The 23,337-nt window shown below is 36.0% G+C and overlaps 2 protein-coding genes across 3 annotated transcripts; both read right to left on the minus strand.

The window, feature by feature from the left end:
• Positions 1-87: 87 nt before the first annotated feature.
• LOC135771020 (uncharacterized) lies at positions 88-9,294 on the minus strand. 2 transcript variants are annotated; one of them, XM_065281036.2, is made up of 6 exons: positions 8,437-9,294; positions 5,929-5,989; positions 4,860-5,840; positions 3,096-3,254; positions 2,887-2,982; positions 88-2,671 (listed from the first exon to the last, which is right to left on the minus strand). In XM_065281036.2, exons 2-6 carry the CDS (start codon positions 5,929-5,931, stop codon positions 2,372-2,374), a joined length of 1,539 nt encoding a protein of 512 aa, XP_065137108.1. In that variant the 5' UTR covers positions 5,932-5,989; positions 8,437-9,294; the 3' UTR covers positions 88-2,371. The 2 variants fall into 2 exon arrangements, with proteins under 2 accessions (XP_065137108.1, XP_065137109.1); XM_065281037.2 differs by lacking the exon at positions 8,437-9,294 and having other exon boundaries at positions 5,929-6,935.
• Positions 9,295-12,104: 2,810 nt separating this feature from the next.
• On the minus strand, positions 12,105-19,516 carry slc47a3 (solute carrier family 47 member 3). The gene is made up of 17 exons (XM_065281038.2): positions 19,324-19,516; positions 18,874-18,975; positions 18,702-18,770; positions 18,471-18,619; positions 17,097-17,139; positions 16,710-16,754; positions 16,538-16,635; positions 16,353-16,450; positions 16,085-16,198; positions 15,737-15,804; positions 15,552-15,660; positions 15,112-15,187; positions 14,744-14,813; positions 14,386-14,518; positions 14,217-14,311; positions 13,286-13,328; positions 12,105-13,209 (listed from the first exon to the last, which is right to left on the minus strand). The coding sequence occupies exons 1-17, from the start codon at positions 19,444-19,446 to the stop codon at positions 12,995-12,997; spliced, it is 1,650 nt and encodes a 549-aa protein (XP_065137110.1). The 5' UTR covers positions 19,447-19,516; the 3' UTR covers positions 12,105-12,994.
• Between the last annotated feature and the right edge of the window lie 3,821 nt (positions 19,517-23,337).

The raw sequence follows: 23,337 nt of genomic DNA on the forward strand, positions 1-23,337 counted from the left end.
ATATATATATATATATATATATATATATATATATATATATATATATATATATATATATATATATATATATATATATACAGTATATATACTCACCTAAAGGAACACCATACTAGTTTGACCACCTTTCGCCTTCAGAACTGCCTTAATTCCATATGGTATTGATTCAACAATGTGCTGAAAGCATTCTTTAGAAATGTTGGCCCATATTGATAGGATAGCATCTTGCAGTTGATGAAGATTTGTGGGATGCACATCCAGGGCACAAAGCTCCCGTTCCACCACATCCCAATCAGAGGATGGGTACATGCACTGTAAAAAAAAAATTGCTGCGAAAACGTAAAAAAGTCAGTCAACCTGATGCATTAAGACTTTTGTATTGTCTCAATGTATTTTTAATAATTACACATAGTAATAATACGATGTTCAGCCAACTTACACTTGCTTGTTTTTGCAATTCTGATTTTCAAATTTTCCTAATTAAGATATTTGTTTTACACCAATTGCTATTGTTCAGTTAATTTGCTTTTTTATGTTCTGTGGATGAAGAATTTTCAATTAGCCAAATTATTATGCATGTTAGCCAACTAACACTTGCTTGTTTACGCAATTCAGATTTTTTAATTTTCCTAATAATGATATTTGTGTCACCACAATTGCTGTTGTTCAGTTAATTAGCTTTTTTATGTTTTGTGGATGAAAAGTTTTCAATTGGCAAAATAAAGACATAAACCATTTACTTATCATCATCATTTATTTCAATTAGAAATAAGATGCTACAAAAGCCCAAACTCTGTTCACAATATTTAACTTTTCTTTAAAGTTGTGACACAGCAGCTGCACAAAGATCTTCAGTAGGAACTTAAACTTTGCATACAATAAGCATACAGACCATTTTTAACAGCAACAAAAATCAGTGCAATACAATTTCTCATAAAATCACTCAACTGTACACAAAAACAGCATAAAACTTGTTGGTACTGTATCAATTTAGGATTTTTCTTTGTATCCAACAATAAAATGTTTTTAATATCTTGACATGTTCCGTAATCTAAAACCTTTCAAATTACCACATTTAAACCAACATTTAAAACACTTGTACAGTTTTATTTAAAAGGATAGTTCACCCAAAATTGAAAATTGTGTCATTTTCTTACTCCCATGATGTTACAAACCTGTATAAATGTATTTGTTCTGATGAACATAAGATATTTTGAAGAATGTTTGTAACCAAACAGATCATGAACCTCATTCATTTCTTTAGTATTCTTTTTCCTACTATAAAAGTGAATGGGGCACATGAACGTTTGGTTACAAACATTCCTCAAAGCATTCTTCTTCATGTTCCTCGGAACTTGGCCATTTATAGAGGTTTGTAAGAAAATAAGAGTGACAAAATGTGACAATTTTCACTTTTTGATGAACTATCCCTTTATCAATTTCAATTTTAAACATCCTTATATAAGAACAGACATGCTTACTGCAACCACTAACCTGGTATGGTATGCTGTAATACAAAATTACAATTATAAAACACATTAAGAACAGTCTGACATCTGACGACAAGAAAAAGATGCCAACCAAAAGAATCACATTGTATCCAAGTTGCACTTTAGGTCTTGTAACAAATGAATGCCACAAAGGATCCCAAAACACTGTTCTGATTTTTTTACAACAGTTTGTTCTTCAGAGAAAGCACACAATTGGTGCATTTGGAACAGTTTGACACCTGTATCAAGAAATAGAGGTGCAAAAAAACAAAAAACATACCTTGTTCATTTGTTACAAGACCTAAAGTGCGCTTGGATACATCAAAAAGGATCCCAAAACACTGTTCTGATTTTCTTTACAACAGTTTGTTCTTCAGAGAAAGCACACGTTTGGTTCATTTGGAACAGTTTGACATCTGTAACAAGAAATAGAGATGAAAAAAAACGCAGACCTTGTATCCAGGCAAGCGCACTTTAGGTCTTGTAACAAATGAACATCAAAAAGGATCCCAAAACACTGTTCTGATTTTCTTTATAACAGTTTGTTCTTCATAGAAAGCACACGTTTGGTGCATTTGGAACAGTTTGACATCTGTAACAAGAAATAGAGATGCAAAAAAAAAAAACTGCAGATCTTGTATCCAAGCGCACTTTAGGTCTTGTAACAAATGAATGCCACAAAGGATCCCAAAACACTGTTCTGGTTTTCTTTACAACAGTTTGTTCTTCAGAGAAAGCACACAATTGGTGCATTTGGAAAAGTTTGACACCTGTAACAAGAAATAGAGATGCAAAAAAAAAAAAAAAAAAAACAGACCTTGTATCAAAGTGTCTTGTAACAAATGAACATCAAAAAGGATGCCAAAACACTGTTCTGATTTTCTTTACAACAGTTTGTTCTTCAGAGAAAGCACACGTTTGGTGCATCCAGATCCCAGCTCCATGAAAACATTCTGAATGGTGTCAAAAGTGTACTTAAGAGCTTGAGGATAGGACATGTTTAATGCATACAGAAGGCCAAAAAGGTATGCAAGAGCAGTAGAAATATCTGGGAGATCTTTCAAAACGACGACCTGCTCCAACACCACAGCAATGTTTACCACCTCGGGTGATGTCGCCTGGGTGTCATCTTCCAAAACACACAGAATGGCAATAGACACTCCTTTTGCCCCATCTTCGGTGTCCTGTTACACAAACAATAATCTATTTGAACAGATATTTTGTAGTTGCATTCTATCCATAATAGACTGTAAAAGTCAATAGTCATTAAACCGTCAACACTTGCAGACTGACAAACATAAGACTAGAACAAGTAAATATTCACTTTTTTAAAGAAACCTAATGAACAAAAATAATAAAATCTCAAAACTTTAAGCCTTTTGAAGTATTTACTACTTACTTTGCATGTCTTGAACAGCTTGTTTGGGTCCTCTCGAAGAAACAAAGGCAGGCCTTTCAAAGCAGTAGTCCTTCTGTGATTACCAATATCTGTCATCTTAAAAACATACAGAGGTAACAACCAATTAGCCAAAGTACAAAAACCGTTCATATCAGACAACCTAATGTGAATAAACCTCCACAACATTTAAGTTATGAAACTAAACTTGCCCTTTCATCAAGTCTTTCTAGGAGCTGTTCCATATCCTCTCCAAATGCAGCTTTTCGAGCTCTGTATACTTTCAAGAGCTTAGGTGTAAATCTGTCTGTTGCTGCCCTGAAGACGTCAAGAAGGTCTTTATTCGTGATTCTGAAGAATTCCTCAGCAATCTGTTTTTAACAAATACATGTTGTAGTTACAGTAACAAAACTTAAAGGATAAACCGGATTAAAAAAACATTTATAGTCTTAACTTGAAATACTATTCATGCAGAAACACTACTTCTTGTAGCAATATCAGCGTGAATCTAATGTCAAGTATTCACAAGTCAGTCAGGAAGTCCTTTAATACAGGTCAGTCCTTATGACCCCCTACCGGAACATTTTTTTTTCATGTAAGAGATGGACAATTCTGTTTATATACTTAATGTTATTTATTGTCTAAATGCCTATTAAGAAAGTGTTTCTCAACTCCAGTCCTCATCACCCACCTACCACAATATTTTTTACAGGCCTTCCAATATAAAATGCAGGATTCAACTTATCAGTCTGTTAGTGTGTTAACTATGGAAACAAAATTGTCCATCTTTTACATAGAAAGAAAACAAAAATGTTCCGTGAGGGGGTCGTAAGGACTGACCTGTATTAAAGGACATCCTGACTGACTTGTGAGTACTTGACATTAGATTCACGCTGATATTGCTGCAAGAAGTAGTGTTTCTGCATGAATAGTATTTCAAGTTAAGTTGACCTTGTTAGTGGAAATAAACATCATCGAGCTACAAATAGCAGTCACAGATGGTTAAAATGTGTATTACATGTGGTGCCTTAAAGGGTTAGTTCACCCCAAATGATAATTTTTATCATTAATAATTTACCCATGTCATTCTAAAACACCAAGTGATCTGATTGTCTAGATGAAAACCAGGAGGTATGACTTCAGTTTGTTTCACAATTTTCCCCCCAGAAAAGCATAAAAGACATCGCCTTAAAAGGTTCACGTCCCATCAGTAGTTCAAGTATATTATGAAGCAACAACAACACTTTTGTGAGCAATGAAAACAAAACGAGCGATTTTATTCAACAATTTGTTCTCCTCCTTGTTCGTTCAGTGCACGTTCACGAGCAGACTACGGTGTATGTTGCTGATGTGGTTGTCAGTGTACAGACACAGAATACACTGGCAAGTAATGTGCACATGATTTATACATGCTGTTCCAGTATTGTTTACAATGTTTACACATAATGGCTTAAATAAAAAAGCAGCAAAAAACAAACAAACATTGGCAACTACATCTGCAGGTGACGTCAGCAGCCTACGCCGTAGTCTGCTCGTGAACGCGCACTGAACTACTTTGAGAACAAATTGTTGAATAAAATTGTTTGTTTTGTTGTCCTTGTGCACAAAAAGTGTTCTTGTCGCTTCATAATATTATTATTGAATGACTGATGGTACGTGGACCTTTTTGGTGATGTCTTTTATTTTTTTCTGGGAAAAATAATTTTGAAACTACCTCAAGTTAATAGGACAGACAGAAGCCTCCTGGTTTTCATCAAAAATATCTAAAAATGCGATCTGGAGACAATCAGATCACTTGGGGTTTTTAGAACGACACAAGGTTAAGTGATTTATGATAAAATTATCATTTTGGGGTGAACTAACCCTTAAAGTAATAAAAACATTTCATGTGTTTCTAACAAATTTAGGATAATAAAGAAACAATACAAAATCATTAAAATTAGCCTTTTTAACAAGGAAAAACCTAAAATAATGACCTGTTCCTGGAGAAAAAGTGCAGGCCACCTCTGTTGCACGTCTACAACCATTGGTTGATCTTCTACCACTTCTTTTCTCCTCAGGGAAAAAGTTAATTCCATTTTTTCACTTATGACCACCATGTTGCTTCTTGCCTTTTTGGTTTCATCGATCAATAAAAGTCTTTGTTCTTCAAGTGAAGCGTCAGTATGGTTGCATGGATGTTCCGGGACAAAATTCACTTCTCCACGCTTTGCTTTTTTCATGGTGAAACCATGTCCATGTTCAACATCCTTACGCTTCTTGTTCACACTAACTTCATTGCAGCCTGCTGCTCTCAATTTTGAACGGTAATTGTTTAGCTTGTTCTTTAGGCTGATCAACCATCCTTCATAGCCCTTACCTTTGCCAGGCTCCTTAAGGCATGGATACTTGGAAATCAGTGCAGATGCAATGGACTCAATTTCTTGATTGTTGGGATATGCCTTTATGTCAAAAACAGCCTGAACTATTTTATCAAGAATCTCCATCTTTATGTCTCTGGTCACATCAATGCCTGTCTGTGTTTCTGCATATGTCTCATTCCCTCGTCGTAGTTTTAGCTCGACATCAAATGACAGGGGTGGGATGGGGAATGGCAGTGGCCATTCTGAGGCTGTGCGCAAATACCTTTGTACAGAGGGTGTGGAGCTGGTAAAGGATCCATCAGAGTCATCAACACTAGCAGTATCAAGAGATGACACAGAAAGGCTGGGTTCGGACAATGATGAATTGCACCACTGAATATGCAAGACTGCTTTGTCACTTGGCAGTTCCGAGATGTCAGTCAGGCTGCAAAGGGCATTCCCAAAATCAGGGTCCTGAAACTGCAAGACGAACTGGCCTTGTAACTGCAGTTTCTCCTTCAGAATACTAATAAGGGACTCCACAGACTGTGGCACTTCAAAAAGCTGAAGTCGCCGGGCATCAGTTGTAGAAATGACAACTCGCAGTAGTAAAGCCTGTAAACCGAGAGGAAGACAGAGAAAGTTAAGAAAAAAATAAATAATAAAAATTCCAATTTAAATAAAAAAATAACTTCACACATACCATCAGGCAAGTTTAATGGTGCAGGTATATCCTCAGGGTCACAAGGACTCGGTCTCTAAGCCTGTATGGAATCAATGGGTGATAATCATTTAAGTCATCAAGATCAAGTACAACCATGTCAGCATAGTTGCTTTCCACAAGTTCATAAGATCTCAAGTGTTCAATATACCAGGCAGAAAGTCTTTTAGATACAAAGGAGACTTTGTCAGGACAGAGCAACATGCGCTCTATCTTGAAGAACTCAGGCTGTCCATTGCATTGTCCAGCAGATATAATCATGTCCTTAGCATATTGAGTTCCATACAGCCAAACATTTTTGGACAGTGACACAGTGTACACATGAGGAAACTTTCCTTGTATAGCACATTTCAGTTTTGCATCTAACAGTGATATTTTAACCACATCCACTTTTTCAACATATAACTCTGATTTCAAAAGGCTTTGAGCATTCAAATGATAGGCAATCATTTGCTGATGTTTAACAGAAAGAGTAAGCAGCAAATTTTTCACATTGTGAACATCACGTGCTACATTCTTAAAGAATGAGTGCTTGGACTCATATCGCATAGTCCACAAGTTCACCAAAGGTCCAAAGCATTTTGTCAGTTGTGGGTAGTGGTCAATGAAGTGGTGCTTCGGCTTTAATTTGAAGTCTGGAAACGTGGAAGTCAGAAGCAAGCGGTGATCTGCCAATTTACATGACAAGTAACACAGAGTTTCTTCAGAGAGACTGTGTGATAGGACAATTTCTACAATTTCTTTTAGATCCATTAATATTTCCCATGATGGCTCGTGTTCTGGGATGCAATCCCAAATCATTAAAGGAAGTAAGCGCAACAAACACCAATTTTCATGACCATTACCCCCAATTGATCCTTTAACTAGGCCTGATTTTAGAATTGCCTTTGGTTTGTTGACCTTGTCAGAGTACTTGTAAGGGAATGTTTTGATTGAGTGATTTAATCCTTCAAGAGTAATGTAACCTTTTGAGATCAAATCTCTGAGACACAAAGATAATTCCACAGGTATCAAAAAAATCATGTAAAATGTCTGGGGGAAACCCAGTTACTGGATGAAAGTTTCTCAAGTGTTTGCTTAATGAACACTCACTCTTTACACCATTAACACTCTGCAGGGTGTCACTCTGCTTAAGCTGTTCCACAAATGAATTGTGCTCTTCAACAGTCCTCAGAGGGAAATCACTAGCCTTAACAGTTGCTATTTGATCACGACTTATCAAACAGAACCGACAGAATTTATCAACATTAAAGTTTTCCTGGTATCCTGCAAGACTGTGGGCTCCGAGATTATCTGCACATACACAGAAAACAGTTGGCTTCACATAATGCCCCAAAGCCTCCACAAACACACCATCTTGCTCCAAAGCTTTCAAATCTTTTATCAAAGGTTCCAGTAATTTGTCATAGCCAAATTTCTTAACATCAACACTCCTTCCTAAAACCGCTAACTGAATTGATGTTAAAGTAGACCTCCACTTTGCAGGTAAATTTAAGATCATCCAGTAGACAGCAGTAATTTTATGAATTTTTCTTGATGTGCCTAATGGGTTGCAAACTTCAAACTCATCTATATAAAAGGCCAAACTCAGAACAACCTCTTCTTCTGCAACAAATACATTCTCCCTGTAGTACTTTCCATCTTGAAACGAATTGTACTGTCCAGCTAAATGTTCGTTTGTAAATTCAACTTTATCCAAAAAACATGGTAAACTTAGCAGAGTTTCAAGTACCTGAATGACTGGCACATAAACAAAGGATTCTTTATGGGTATGTTCATAAAGATATTCTGTAGGTTCTATTAAAGGAAAGTGTTGTTTGAAATACAGAGTTCTTCTGTAGTCAGTAGACAAAATACCCTTTGCAGATATTGCGGTTAAAAGTGGATTGGTCAAACACACTGAATCTGCAATTTCTTTGACAATGTTACTTTCAACATTAACGTTGTGCTTTGTGAGAATTGATTCTACACTATGAAGGGCCTGAGATTTGGAGAACAACAAAATACTTTTAAGTTCCTCAATTATTTTCTGAGTTGCATCTTTTGAAACATGGAACACAGTCTGCATACACAAAAAAAGAGATGCAATTTTGTGTTCAAGTGTTTGACTATTTACATCTTCATCAAACTGTATTCTATCATCATCTCCAATTTCGACTTCTGAAGAGATCTGTGAGATAGAGGGCACTTCATTATCAGTACTCTCGAAGACCGTCTGTATTGCAGTTCGAAAGTCTTTTAGTGTATGCTTTCTGTGAATTCTGCTTCTATGAGAGCTGAACGTTGGCCGATTGTTTGTTTTAAATCCACATCCTTTAAAGGGGCAATTAATTGTTTCTTTTCGTTTAAGATGATTTCCAAGGTGAATGAAGAAACGTTTCTCACTGCAAATCTCTCGGAATTCACACAGTTCACAACTTATTGTTGAAAGTTCTTGACTGACTTTGTGACGGTTTTGGTGTGATTTAGATAGGTGTGATTTTAAAGCACCTGCTGTCCTGAAGACACAAACACACCCAGTATGAATACAAGGCCAGCTGGAAATGCTTGGGTGATGCAGCCGATAGTGCTTTAGAAGGACGTCTTCACTCGAACTGCTGAATTTGCAGTTTTTACACTGCATTAAGTATTTTCATAATCCTGGAAAACAGAAAAATAAATAAGTTACAACTTTATTTCGAAACATATTTGAAAATGAATTTGAAAATGTATTGCACTTAAAATGGTAATATTCTTCAGCCTTTTTAACTAATGTCAAACAATGTTCACATGATAATAATCTAGTTCCAATTTATATTTTTTTATACATGTTATTATTTCGATTTCATTATACCTTTTATTTGATGCAGAAAATAATTTGGGCTAATCCCTTTTCATGCTTGATCAGCCTTGCATGAGGAATAATAATGTATTATGCCATTTTTAATAAATGTAATGTTCTTTATTGTCTTACATTCACTATGGAAACAAAAACGGGTTAAGGTTTACTGCTTAAGACAACTAATTACAAAGGTGCTAACTAAAATGGTGTGCATTGATACACACAGACAAAATATATTATCAAATGAGTACTTTAACTCAATGTCAGTACATTTTATATACTGATATTTAAGCAAGTATAGAAAATAACACTTTAGTCTGTTCACCTTGGAACACAGCATGCTTCAGAGAAAAACCTGTACAGAAAATTACCGTTTGGTGAAAATGTAAATAAATCCTGTACACAGTCATTGGTGAAATGTTTATAGGTTTCAGCAGATTTATAGTTTTGTTAATTGTTCACATGTACATACCATAAAGATAGTTTACGAGTTTAAGTACGAAGCTGGATGAACAAATTCGACTTCTTTTCGCGAGTAATGGTGCGTTCCAGGCAGGTTTTTAAACCCGTGAGTTACGACTTCAAAACCACAACTCACGACCCTATGCGTTCCAGGCAGCCTGTAACTCGTGTTTTTACAACCTTCTACCGGTGAAAGTGCTCTGGAACGGCAGTCAAACCCGTGACTTCCCACCCGTGAACTCGTACTAGATCGATGTACTCCCAGTTCAAAGTCGTGAGTCGTGGTTTTGAAGTCGTGAGTTACGGGTTACAGGTTGCCTGGAACGCAGCATAACAGTCTCATCTATTACGTAGTCAGTGAACTTACGATGCCTTCCAAATGGCGCTTCAGTAACACACACAACAAACCCACGTGATAGTCCGATAGTCGAATTTTATCTCGAAGTTGTTAATGTAAACTGCTTTTTCCAGACTTTGGAAAAAGGTCGATTACGACGAGGGTTTCGTTTGACGTCGACAAGGACACGTACGACGGATAGACTGAATATACATAACATGCATACAGCGCTGCGCAGACTGAACGGCGTATGACGTCAAAGTACAGCGAGAGCACAAAGCAGACTGTTCTAGAATCAGTATTGCTGTACAGCGTACGTCTGTGTCTCGACTACCACTAACGGTAACTGGCCACAGACTGGATAACATTATTATAAAAATATCCGGTTTAACATCATTTAAAATATCTTTACATTCGTTAATATTAGTGCAACCACCTTAAACATCGCAATAGCGCCACGTTGAGACTCAACCTAAACTAACAAAAGTCTAACAAAAAGCCTTCAATATTAACTTTGGACATGTTTTGCTGAAACCATATTTTAATTACGTAAGCTAATATAACAGCGTAAGTTAACGTTAATATATAGTTTGCTTCGAGGTCCTGATTGGATTGCTTTATTGATTCCAAAACACTGGTTCATATTCAACTGCAACATATTTAACGTTACATCTCATTTTAAATTTCAAAGATAAATATTAGTAAGTTATATGCCAACATTATAACTTATAGCCTATCATTTTAAAATGAAAATGATAAATACCTGCCACAATAAGTCTTTATGAAAACTATGCGCCCACTACGCAAACATATTTGCATCACTAATGACAGACGTTGTTTGTAAAAAAAAAAAAAAAAAGACGAAAAACTTGTCTACTTTTCATTTCAAGTGCCTAAAATTAATTAACATTAATTACTCACCTGAAACCTGCTTCTCTCCGCTCCAAGTCCAAAATGGCAGCCAGAAAACGTGGTGATGCTGATAATGAGAAGGGAAACCCCGTAGATGCATGCGCGCGCAGTTCAATTAAAAAATGTTTGTTCATTCAACTTGGTTAATGATGTTGCTATAACATTTTGCTAAATTTTTTTGTACTTACATGCATTTTTACATAAACTCACAATATTCACAATTCCTATTATCTGTAACTAAAAAAAAACTGTTTTCTGAACAAAGGGTCATTTTATTTTTTACAGTGTGGTGGTCATAACTAAAAACGGTTCTTCTATGATTACGATCCAAAGCAACAGTTTTGGTGCTATATAGCACCGTTTGTTTTTTTAGAGTGCATAGAAACATTAATATTTATTGAAAGTGTGTCACATTTGTAGTCGAAATGTAACATACATTTAGAGTTTGGTGCCTATTTGACCGAGAAAAGATGTGTTTGGACTTCCTTCTTTCAACGATGCAAAATGATGATTTTTACATCATTGAAAGAAGGAAGTGCCACACTAAAATCTGTATTTCTTCTTTCTCAGCGGCAACTGAGAAAATGATGCATGACCATTCAAAAACATGACTGGGGTTCTAACTATACAAAGCTTTATGCAAATGGTTGAAGTGTCCCTTTAAATCACCTTTCTTTCCCATTCTGACATTCAGTTTGGAGTTCAGGAGATTGTCTTGACCAGGACCACATCCCTAAATGCATTGAAGCAACTGCCATGTGATTGGTTGATTAGATAATTGCATTAATGAGAAATTGAACAGGTGTTCCTAATAGTTCTTTAGGTGAGTGTATATATTACTTGCACATACATGTTTTATTCTGCATGATTTGACTGATAAGAAGTGACTGCAGTATTGAAAGCGTGGCCTGTGATTCTGGGTTGTTTTCAGATTGTGTTAGGGATTTGTCATGTGTGCAAGAATAATTCAGCTGCAGGGGTCAGTGAGTGTTGTTTTGCTTTGAACTGAGGAAGGCAGTGAGGGCGTGATTTAAACTGACTGCTGAAATGTTTATTTTAAACAAAATAAATATATAAAGCACCTGTTTATACCCCATGGTGGGCATTCAGGGGAGGTTTACCAAAAAACTAAAGGTCTGCAAATTCACAAGACATGATGTATATTTTAGGACTGGGAGGACACAAAATTGTTTTCAAGATTTGGTTGGATAGCTTTATCCCCTTTTTTCAGAAACCTTAAACAACTTATGTACACTATTTTATTGGGACTTAAATTGGAAAAGGGAGCAAGTTTGTCTTCATATTCTCTGCATAATACACGCATTATTTGCCTTCTGTGACAAATTATAATATTTTTGCTGATATTCTCTTTAACTGACTAACAAATAAAACAATTAAGGTTTGTAAGTAAATCAACTGAGCTGCAGGTCTAGTCCTATATAAGGCTATATTCGGCCCCGTCACCAGAATGATTAAACAGGGGTGAAAGGGGAGTCACACAGCATCAGCACCAGTGGGCGTTCAGCAATCACAAAAATTGGGGGGCTAAAGCCCACTTAAAAATGTCCTAGTGATGGCAAATCATGCTTGGCTGGATGGGAGTTGTTTGAGACCATCGCAGAGTATAAGGAGCAATGTTATACCTTTTGCAAATTCTTGAAGGAATAAGAGTTAAAATATGGTGGCATGTCAGTAAGGGTGAATCTTATTGATCACATTTCAGGACATGCAGAGAACTAATGAGATTGGACATTGTCAGTATGCCACCATATCTGAATATTTTTTCACCATATTTTTACCAAAATAATCATGATTATGATTTTTACCAAAATCGAGCAGCCCTAACCGGAAGTTAAGTTCTATCCAGACATGTAACCGTCTATAGCTGAATCTTTATGCATTACACAAAGTATTGAACACAAAATTGCTTTTTTTTCACAAACATATAATTTCTCTTAAGAAAACATTTATTAACCCGCTGGAGTCATTTGGATTACTATAATAATTAATGGATGTGCTTTTTAGATCTTATTGACCACCATATAACTTGATGACCCACACATAAATGCACATCTTTACCATGGTTCACTATATCTGATCCAGATGGGTAAACTCCAGGTTAATATCTACAAAACCATGGCTTTAGTGAGACAACTTTAAGACATGAAACAACTTAAAGCAGTTTGTGAGACTGTTGAGAGGATTTCTCTTCGCCTGTGTGTGGAAAGAGTAGACTGGAAACTCTAAAAATGTGACTTTAATTAGAAATCTGGGAACAGACACACTGGCAAGAAAACACACTCACAATACAAGAACAGACAAAGGAATATAAATGGAGTGGAGATAATGAGAGTGATGGCTGGCAGGTGAGGATGACAACAACAAACACGAAACTGTCGAGGGAGCGTGGAGGATGATGGGCAATGTAGTCCAGAGAGAGATGAACGGAGAAATGGTGAAAACAGCACCCTGCTTGAAAGGCACTCAATATTTTCCCATGTACCAGTCTACTAGAACTACAATCCGGATGGGTTGTTATGATATGAGCTGTTAAGAAAGATTTTAGTAATGAGACCAACAAAAAGAATAACAAGCATAGCTGCCAGAACCAGTCCCCGCCGCAGCAGCAACCCTGCGCTAAGTACGACTCTGGGCTCCACTACTACTAGTCTCTCCATATCTGTAGTAGTGTTCACATAGCTCACAGCATTTCCACTCTCCTCCTGTGCACCTGTCAAAAGAGTATTGTTTTTAGTAATTTGCCCATTAAATGCTTTCTCATGGTTAAAAATTTAAAAACATATTACCATTATTTGTCATTCCTGTCGGCACACCGGCCCTGATCTGTGCCTTAGAAGTGAATATTTATATCATTAGAAAAACTTAAATAAAATGTAAACGATTATATACCCAACCTCATGTAACCATTTAAAAAGTTATATAAATGCTATCAAAAATATATTTTTTAATACTTTCATTACACTTCTCACTAGAAGATTATGAATTTTCCTCTTATAAAAGTCACATTGTTTCTGATCCCATTTTTTAAAACCCTAGTTAGTGTGTAATGTTGCTATAATAGCATAAATAATACCTGTAAAATTATCAAGCTTAAAGTTCACTGCCAGGCAATATATTTTCTTTAACAGAATTCGCCTGTCAAAGCCTACAGCGAACGGCCTGTTTGGACTACAGTCCTCTACTTCCTGCTTTAATGACGTCACTAGAACAGTTTTTTTTACTAAACTCCGCCCACAGGAATACGTCAGGCGCTAGCTAAGCTAGACAAGCTATGCTGAATCTCAACACACTAAACAAGCTACACAAACAGAACTCGTTGTGTATTTCTGAAGGAGGGACTTCATAGAACAAGGAAGACATCAGCCCGTGTTTAGGACAGTGAAAACAGCTGTATAAAGATAAGTACATTGTGTGGAAAATACCGTGTTTTTTTTTCACGTGAAACACGAACACGTTATATTGCGCACTGTAAACACAATCAAAGCTTCAAAAACACAGAAAGACCTTTAACTGTTGTATTAGAAAGATCAGTGTAGATGTTTTTCATATAATATAGCTTTTTGTGTTTCACAGAAACAATGGAGGTTTGGAAATTACAGCTGAACTAGTTTTGTGCAAACTAACTTTTTCATTTACAAATCTTTAATTTGCATGTATTTGTTTAAATATTCACTTATAGTTAACATTTTCTTAAAATAAAAAATCTACATGTCTTACCTCTGCAGAGGCTTTTCCCCAGTCCAGTTTGAAAATGAGGAAAATAAGGAAGATTGTCTGAAGAAAGACAGCTATTAACATGCCAGTCCACAGACCTTTAGGAGATAAATGTGAGTTAGAGACAGAATAAGAGTAAAATAAATAAATAAATAAATAAAATATGCCTTACCAACAATTCCCATTTTAGCAGCAAACATCAATGATATTCCAATAGGACAACCTACACCATAGTATCCAAGAAGGTTGCAGATTGCGCCAATCTTCTGTCTGCCTAAACCTCTTACTATACTGCCACCTGCTGCCTGATGGGATTATAGCAACAAGCATCAATATTTTACCTCAAATTACCCCATCAAGCTTAGTCTTGGATTTATTTGTAAATAGAGGGAAAGACATTATTCTGGTCAGATGGTCATAATCACATTAGTAAGATTTGCTGTTCGATCACTGTCGTGGTGTTTCGGTTTTGTTTTTAACACACTAATGAAGATTTTGTGTGCACTAACACAACTCTGCTAATGACTTACCGCTGTTGCATCAAGAAGATGAAAAGGAGCATATAAAACCATTACCGTGGCAACCCTCGTTTTAATGTCTCTGTGAGAGGAAGACAAACAAAAATAAAATATTTCTATGTATCAATGCTCGCAACTTAAAAGCTATTAAATTTGTGAGATGGAAATATTGAATGTTCAGCTTAAATCACTTTCTGATGAAATACCTATTTAACGCTTTAAATACATCATAGAGTATCTGTATAGCAAAAGGTCATACTACTTTAAACCTGTGTTTGTGTCACCAAATAAGAAATTATGAGTGAGTGAGAAAACGTATTTTCTTTAATTGTCCCCTTTATCTTTTTTAAATGTAAGTGTAAATGTAAGGGAACACTCACTCATCATTTGTGAAGACATAAGCAATGACATTTTTTGTAGAACCAATGATGGTTGCCAAAAACACGGCAACAGAAACTGCAAATCAAAATGAATAAGACTGTATTTAAAACTGTATTACTACTTCAAATACACTTATGTAACTATTTTAATGTAATGACATCTACTACAGTAATAGGTGTCTAATGCTTAAGTTAAAGGAATACTAATTTGTGCATTGTATTCAGTGCCACATGTAAGATTTGAACTTATAAAAATTCATCTGCAACCACAACTATTTAGGTTACCTGCAACAAAAACTAGATTCAAATTGTATTAACCTTGTATGAAATGATAACCATTTGGAGTTTATGATTATTGATAATTAATGAAATTAAGCATTTTCCCATGTTGACAACCCATTAACAAAACGGAGAGGAGAATTGATAACCAATAGCTTTACCTGCACAAACCATAGAGAGTTTAGCAGAGATCTTGGCTTGAGCGACATCTCCTGCACCCATGGCATTTCCTACTCTCACACTGCCTGCTACACTAAAACCTAAAGGAAACTAAACACAGGCATGCTTTAAACTTTCATAAAATACTAAAATGATATGTTTTCAAACTAATTCATCTATACTGTACCATGTATGCAATATTTGCCATTGCAAATACGATTGACTGAGCCCCTAGCTCCACTTCACTTATCAGACCTGGAAAAACAGATAAAGAAATAAATAAAGATGTATATATTCATATCTAATGACAATTTGTACGTTTTTTGAGATGGCTAATTTTTGTACAATATGCCTTTGGCCTTGTGACGTTGGGGTTGGGGTAGTGTAGAGGTGTGATTTCATTTTTGGCTTGACTTTCGAAATATAAACACCTCAACTTTTCGGATTAAAACAAAGTCCTAAAATCAGATGAATATAATACAACTAGGTATGCTTCTATATCACATCTGTGACAGTTTGACAAGTGCACCCTTACCTGCCAGGAGTCCTCCAATCTCATAAATCCACCACTCTGTACAAAGCATAAGCATACTTGGAATGGCCAAGTGAATAAATGACTTCCACTCCAGCAAACAGTCCATCGACCAGCCTAGACAATGACAAAGACTCTCCAATGGATGGCATTAACAAAGACTGTAAACTAATTTGAAGAGGTAGTTTGATTCATGTGAAATTATCAGATGCTTTTTTATTGATTTGGGATTAAAAGAGGATCCACAGAGCTTTAAAATGAGTGAACTCACCTGTCCAGGTGTTCTTATGGAGACCTTTCCATCGGATGTACCCAAATAGTGAAATGGCCAAAGTATATTGTGATATGGTGTTGGCAGCTGCTGATCCTCTGCAGAAAGATGTGGTCATTAGGGTTAAATTACCTTTTAATTACATTCTGTCCTGTGGTTGAAAAGCAAAATGCATGGACACTCACGGAACTCCAAAATTCAAGACAAAGAGGAGAATATAGTTGATGACCACATTAAAAACATTTGCCACTAGCCCAGTAATGACCAGAGGCCAAACTACTCCCTGCAATAAGAGATTTCATTAAGTTTCACATTCATGCTTTCTCTCACTATTACATTTTAATGACTTTCTCCTACCTGGTTTTGCAAATATTTCGCTTCGGTAATGTACATAAATGAAGCCTGTTGAGCAGAAATGACATGGTAATATTTTCTACATGTTGAACCCTAAATAGTGCACTCTTAAAAATAAAGGTGATTAAAAGGTTCTTTACAACGATGCCAAAGAAGAACCTTTTTTGGTTTCTCAAAGAACCTTTTATCTTTATAATCTTCAGGTGTTAAAGGTTCTTAATGGAATCATTCAGCCCAAAATGGTTCTCCTATGGCATCGTGAAGCATTAATTTAACTAAAGTAACACAAGAGCTACACCAAAAAGGGAGTGGAAAAAACTAATTTTAGGCATTCAGTACAAATCAAACCTAAATCAACATGAGAGACAAGGTGTATATAAAAGTACATACCGGAAGACCAGGCAAAAAAATATTCACATAGAGTTGAGAGACCCTGAAATGAGACAGTTTCTTATTAATCACTGTTTTGAAATTAATGTTCTGGGTAAATTATAAAGTATATAATAACAAGATTTTGTTTCATTCCTCAGTTTTTTTATGATAAATTTGATAAAAAAAGATAAATAGACTTTTACAAGGTGTTTGGTGTGTGTGTTGGTAGTGTGAACACAACCAACCTTCAATGGAAAAAATCCACCAAGTACTTCTTTTTTAATCCCCATTGAACTAAACTGTTTTCATTCCCTTTCAATGTGATGTCACACTGCTAAAGCCCGCCCATGGCAGCTGACTGATAGTCCTTTATTACCATAGTTTCGGCTCTCAGCAAGTTGTACGCTGACCGCTATTTTTTATGCGCTTCTCTGTAAAATCAGATCTATTTTAACCGAAAGCGCATACTGTCTCTTTTGGTAAGAAAGCGAGGAGCAGTAGCTAATTTGCATTTAAATGGGACATTTGACAAGAATATCAAATAAATCTTTAGTGTCCCCAGAGTAAAGTTTTAGCTCAAAATATCATATAAAAAAATTATTATAGCAAGGTAAAAATGTCTCTTTGTAGGCGTGTGTAAAAATGTGCCATTTTGGGTGTGTCCTTTAACATGCAAATGAGCTGATCTCTGCACTAAATGGCAGTGGAGTGGTTGGATAGTGCAGATTAAGGGGCGGTATTATCCCCTTCTGACATCACCAGGGGAGCCAAATTTCAATTACCTATTTTTTCACATGCTTGTGGAGAATGGTTTACTAAATCTAAGTTACTGGGTTGATCTTTTTCACACTTTCTAGGTTGATAGAAGCACTGGGGACCCAATTGTAGCACTTAAACATGGAAAAAATCAGATATTCATGATATGTCCCCTTTAAAGAGACACACCCGAAAACAGCTCCCACCCAAAAAGGGGTGTTTTGGACATGCTATAATAAATTATCTGTGGGGTATTTTGAGCAGAAACTTCATACATCTTGTTTAATATGTACCCTTTAACTTTCAAATACAGCTACAACCTGAATGGATGCTCACGTTTGTGTTAGGGGCGGGGCCATGCTTCCTGGCTTCAGTCCACCCAGTTGAATAACTCCACAATTCATTACGACATAGTCCACACGTATTTCAGCAATTTCTAACATTTATAATGTGTTTAGACATAATTATCTGAAATGACTTAACACATACTTTATAATACTAACAATGGCGGGTAAACAGAATCTCATATTGTAGTCTTATACTGTTGTATTTTATTTCTTCAGGGTCACTATGTGTCTGTCTACGTCATACTTTACACCAGCCTTATTGGCTTGTCACATTATTTACAACACTCACCTGGCAACCTCTGGGCTTTGTCCCACAAGCAGTAATATGGACTCTGCATTGATAAGAAGGGCGCAGCACGGCAGACATGTGAGTAATAAAATCAGAATCGCTCTCTGTGTTATGACACCAACTTGATGTAAGTTACCGCTTCCAAATGCCTGCAAAAACAGAGTAGCAGTGTAACAGGCAAAACCCTGCATTGTGCTTGTGTGTATACAATATGAACAGTAAAGTATGTACCTGAGAAATCAGTGTGTCACATGCTGCTGCCAAGCCATGACCAATGGCAATGCCCATAACATTGATGGCCTGTGGGTGACGTCACAGGGAATGACATAATCACTCATTCCTTAAATATCATTGACAGTATATGTTATTTAAAGAAAGAAATATGTCATTATAGATCACTCACGGCTGTGGCAAGTGTCACACCGTCAAGTTCAACCTTTCCCAGGTGTCCGCAAAACACAGTGCTTACAAAAGTTATTAGATAATCCGACAGATTGGACAGAAACTAGCAAAAAAGTAAAAAGGCATACAACAGATTTCAAATTTCTTATGGTGATATGACCTATAATTTGAAGGTAAAATGCTTTTATGACACTGGTGGCATAAATAAATCTGTTTTATTTCATTTGTCTTGTATTTTTTCTTTGGAAAAAATTGCAATGTACAGCCGACTGTCCATGCACTCTATAATATACAAGGAAAGTAAAATATTTTTAAAGTGCAAGGTAATTTTTTGTTAATACAGGGATACTTATTTCAGTCTACGGTAGCAGCTCATTGGTTAAAGCGACATGATGGTGAAGGAATATTTTAATGTGAGCTGTTCCTTTAAGAATGGCAAAAGAAGACTTACCACAGGTAGAGCAAGAGTGCACAAGCTTACAGTTTCTCTTTTAAAGTCCCTCGGTAAAAAACTTCTCACAAATCTTAAACACCCTTGACATGTGGAGTGTAGTGTATTATCTTCTGTATTCATGTTTTTGTTTCAATCGATAGCTGATTCACAGAAACATGTTGCTTAGAAAACAGGCTGTGTCGTGTGTCTGTAAAAGCTTATCTACATTTATCTATCTGGCCCATATGGGGAATCATTAACTTGTGTCGTAGCAATACAAAGGAGCAAAAGCGCTCACCAAAAATGCGTTATTGCTTTTTAGGACATATTTTTGACATACCCAGATATATGAATTTATGTCATAATAATGAATTAAACATTAATAGTGAGAGTCAGTCAGATTGACTATTATCATATAAGCAATACAGTAGTGCCACCATTTGATGGAGCTGTTGGCTGTAAGTTGTATCGGGTTGGATTGAAAATTCTGTACGGTTACTGCCAACAGTTTTGTCCCATTATCAGTTTTTAAAACAGTGCACAATGTTGTTGTTTTTTTGGGTGTATAGATATATCAGACCTTTAAAGTGTTGGATAGAATAGTATTAAATACAATATAGAAGTGCTTTCAGTACTATTAAACAAGCTTGAAATTGAGTCTTTTTAAGGAAGTTGCGTCACTGTGCCATGTTTGAAATATTGTTAATATTAAATATCTTTGCCTTCTTGTCTAAAACTTTTTTTCAGAACATAAAGAGTTAACCATATGCTCTTGGCTCAACAGGAGGTCTCATACACTGTTTCGTTTTGGTTCATGTACGTATATAGCCAAATTGGAGGCTGAATTATACATGCTCTCAGTTCAAATGGATAATAAGTGGGTATTGGAGATGAGGAAAACTCCAAAGGGTTGTAATTATATCTGTTCTTGCCCTCAAACATCTAAGATCACAGTGATCACAGCATTTCTGCACACCTAACTGCTTGTTAGCTGTTTACTTGTGAGCCATATAACTGTTTAATTTCATAAATAGAAAGAAAGGCATCCTGTGGTATTTTTCGTTTGGCATATATCCATTTTTCTACCATTTGCGTTTCGGGATTTCAACCTGACTGAAACTGCAACATTTCATTTGAGTTATTGCGAAATTGGCAAGACATTTTTTATATAAGGTTTCGGCACGGTCATACCTCAGCAGGGATTATTATCAGACACTTTGAGGTTGCAATGTGGTCACTTGGCAGGAGACTATAAACACAGGGTAACTTGTAAAATCCACTCTCTTGTCTCCTGAAGGCTATAACGCATCATTAATCCGGTGCTTCTGACCTCAACAGGTTTTGTGAAATAATCAGGAGGAATTGCAATGGTACAGAGATGATTCTCTTTAGGATTTAGCTTGACTTTAGGACACTTGTTTGTGATCCATGATATCTTACTTTGAAATTTAATGTCTTCACTGAGAGCTTAGTGATTTCACCAAGTGTTGACATTTATTGTAGACATACATCATGTTCCTGTTCGAGATCAGTGCATTTCCACACTCTCTGGTCAGAAAAAATGTGGATAAGAAAAGTCGGATTGACATACTGTATGAAGTGTATTATTAAATTCCGGTAGAAAGAATTGTCAATCTCAGTTGGTTTTTTTATAAAATTTGGTGGAAATATGTAGAAAGCTTTTTGTTGCTTCAGGCATAGCACTTAATTTTGGAATTGTAGGAATGGCCTGATGTTACTTTTTGAGAAAAATACTTGCTTTGTTTCTTTATTACAGACTAAAGCTTTCGATCACAGAGAACTTCTGGTTGAGATTTTTTTGCTTGGTCTACAGTGATGCCCTTAGCCACTTGTGTGCCATGTCATAACCTTAAATAGAACCGGCTTCACATTTAATTTGTACTGGCGGGATCGCTTTGAACTTAATGAAATGTTATGAATTTATATGAATTGTCTCTCTGACAATGAAAGTGTAAGGTTATATAATATGTAGACATATATACTAAAACGTCAACTGAAGTTTTATATTTAGTTATTGTGTAAAAAGTCTATAACAGGGTTTCCCAATGCTAAAATTTAGTGCAGGAAAACTGAGAAAATGTACACTGTCAATAGAAATGGTACCAAGCTGTCACTGTGGCAATACCCTTTAAAAAGATCCTACTATGAACGATTTATATGATTGACTAATATGCACTCTTTCTTACTGAAATGTACCTCTCAGGTATGCATATGAATACTTTGGAGGCAAAGGTATTGAAAGGGTACTGTAGGGACCATTTTTGAAAATTGTTCTGAATGTATAACCATCACATAAATTGATGGTAAAGCTTGTTTCCCAATTTTTATATTGGTAGTTGACTGTACATTGGGTTACAATGGGTAATTTTTAACCTACAATAATTGATAACCCCAGACCAGCAAAGTTTAAATGTCATTTAGGATTTTGATCATAATGTAAACAGGAACAACATTGTAGAGAAAGACTTTAGAGTTTAATTCAGTTGTATTCATTGACAAAACAGCAATCTGAGGGCAAATTCAATTTACATACCCATTTGGTAAGATTGTAATAAACAAATCTGAAATATGTTAACTTACTTTAAAATAAAGGAATTTGCATTATAAATAAATTCAATCTACCAGAATACAGTACATCCACAATTTCTAACAAAGGGTACAGTGTACATATTAACTTACATCTCACTGCAATATACAGTTACAAGCTACACTAAAACACTGAGTATGCAAACTGAGGTCATACTCTAGAGGCTGTTTACACTTGGCATTAACATGCGTTTTCGTCGATCGGATCACAAGTGGACGACGTTAATGCCAGTTGTAAATGGTGTTCAAAACGTTTTGAACGCGTCCACTTTCGACCACTTTCAACCACATCCAGAGGTAGTCGAAACCACTTTTGATCGGATCGCTTTAGAGCTGCGGAACGCAATGTGGTTGAATGTGTTGGAACAGCCACATGCGACCGCCTTCTCTCCGCCCATTTATCTAATCTGAGGTATTAAACACAAATTTTACGTCTTTTTTGACTTCTGGCGTGAACATACGGTGAACAGCGCTATTTTTAGCCTTTCATTGATCAAACTACTGCGGGTGTTCTCCGTAGTTTCGTTTTGAAAGCGTGTTAAAGTAATGTGTCTCTCTCGTCCACTTGTGATCCGATCGATGAAAACACATCTTAATACCAAGTGTAAACAGCCCCTAAAATGTGCAGTATTTTAACTAAAATTATTCAAGTCACTACAAGTGCAATATGCACTATTTGGTGGATGTTTATTCATGCAAATGTTTTTAAAAGGACTGGAGCCCTAAAATGTTGAGGAAGCATAGCTATGTACAGAAACTGATCAATCTAACTACATACACTCTGAAAAATGCTGGGAAATTTTTAACCCAGGGTTGGGTCAAAGAGTTACGTAGAGTTACTTTAGACGAAGAGTTAATTAAACCAGAAAATGTTTATATTTAACCCAACAATGGGTTAAAACAGACCAGCATTTTGGGTTGAAAAAACCCAACGAGTTTAGCTCATCCATTTTTACCCCAACACTGAGCAGACTGTCCAGTATCCATGAACAGAGCACTTCAGAAAATCACTGCAATGATAGGTAGGGTTGATAAAGTGATGTTATCTATGAATGTTTTATAATTGTACTTGCACTTAAGTGACACAAAGGGCCTGACTTGTGACCCTGCCTTTGAAAACCCAACCAAAGTGATTTACTGTTTTCTGAATAAGATCTACCTAATGCACCTAATGCTAAGATCATTTTGTGAAAATATAACCTTGATGTATTTAATATTGAGTGAGAAATCGGTAACACTTTATTTTACGACCCGCAAAGTACCGCGTAATTAAACCGAATTTACAGCGTACCTATTTGTAACAACAGAGTACCTCTACAGTACGTACTTGTAGTTATAAGGGAATAATATTTTAAGTTTGGGGTAATAAGGGGGTAAGAATATATGGAAAATTATTCTCTAAGTATTTCATAACTACAGGGTACC

This window comes from Paramisgurnus dabryanus, chromosome 8 (genome assembly GCF_030506205.2).
Source record: "Paramisgurnus dabryanus chromosome 8, PD_genome_1.1, whole genome shotgun sequence".
Taxonomy (NCBI): domain Eukaryota; kingdom Metazoa; phylum Chordata; class Actinopteri; order Cypriniformes; family Cobitidae; genus Paramisgurnus; species Paramisgurnus dabryanus.

What these genes read in the sequence shown, in the direction of transcription:
- LOC135771020 (XM_065281036.2), bottom strand. An exon ending in CACTTTTTCTCCAGGAACAG is followed by an intron (nt 3,255 to 4,859) that starts GTCATTATTTTA and finishes TGTTAAAAACAG; the next exon opens with ATTGCTGAGGAATTCTTCAG. An exon ending in AGCTGTTCAAGACATGCAAA is followed by an intron (nt 2,672 to 2,886) that starts GTAAGTAGTAAA and finishes TTTGTGTAACAG; the next exon opens with GACACCGAAGATGGGGCAAA.
- slc47a3 (XM_065281038.2), bottom strand. Translation starts at nt 19,446, where the DNA reads ATGAATACAGAAGATAATACACTACACTCCACATGTCAAGGGTGTTTA. An exon ending in GCACTCTTGCTCTACCTGTG is followed by an intron (nt 18,976 to 19,323) that starts GTAAGTCTTCTT and finishes CTTTTTTGCTAG; the next exon opens with TTTCTGTCCAATCTGTCGGA. An exon ending in GTGTGACACTTGCCACAGCC is followed by an intron (nt 18,771 to 18,873) that starts GTGAGTGATCTA and finishes CGTCACCCACAG; the next exon opens with GCCATCAATGTTATGGGCAT.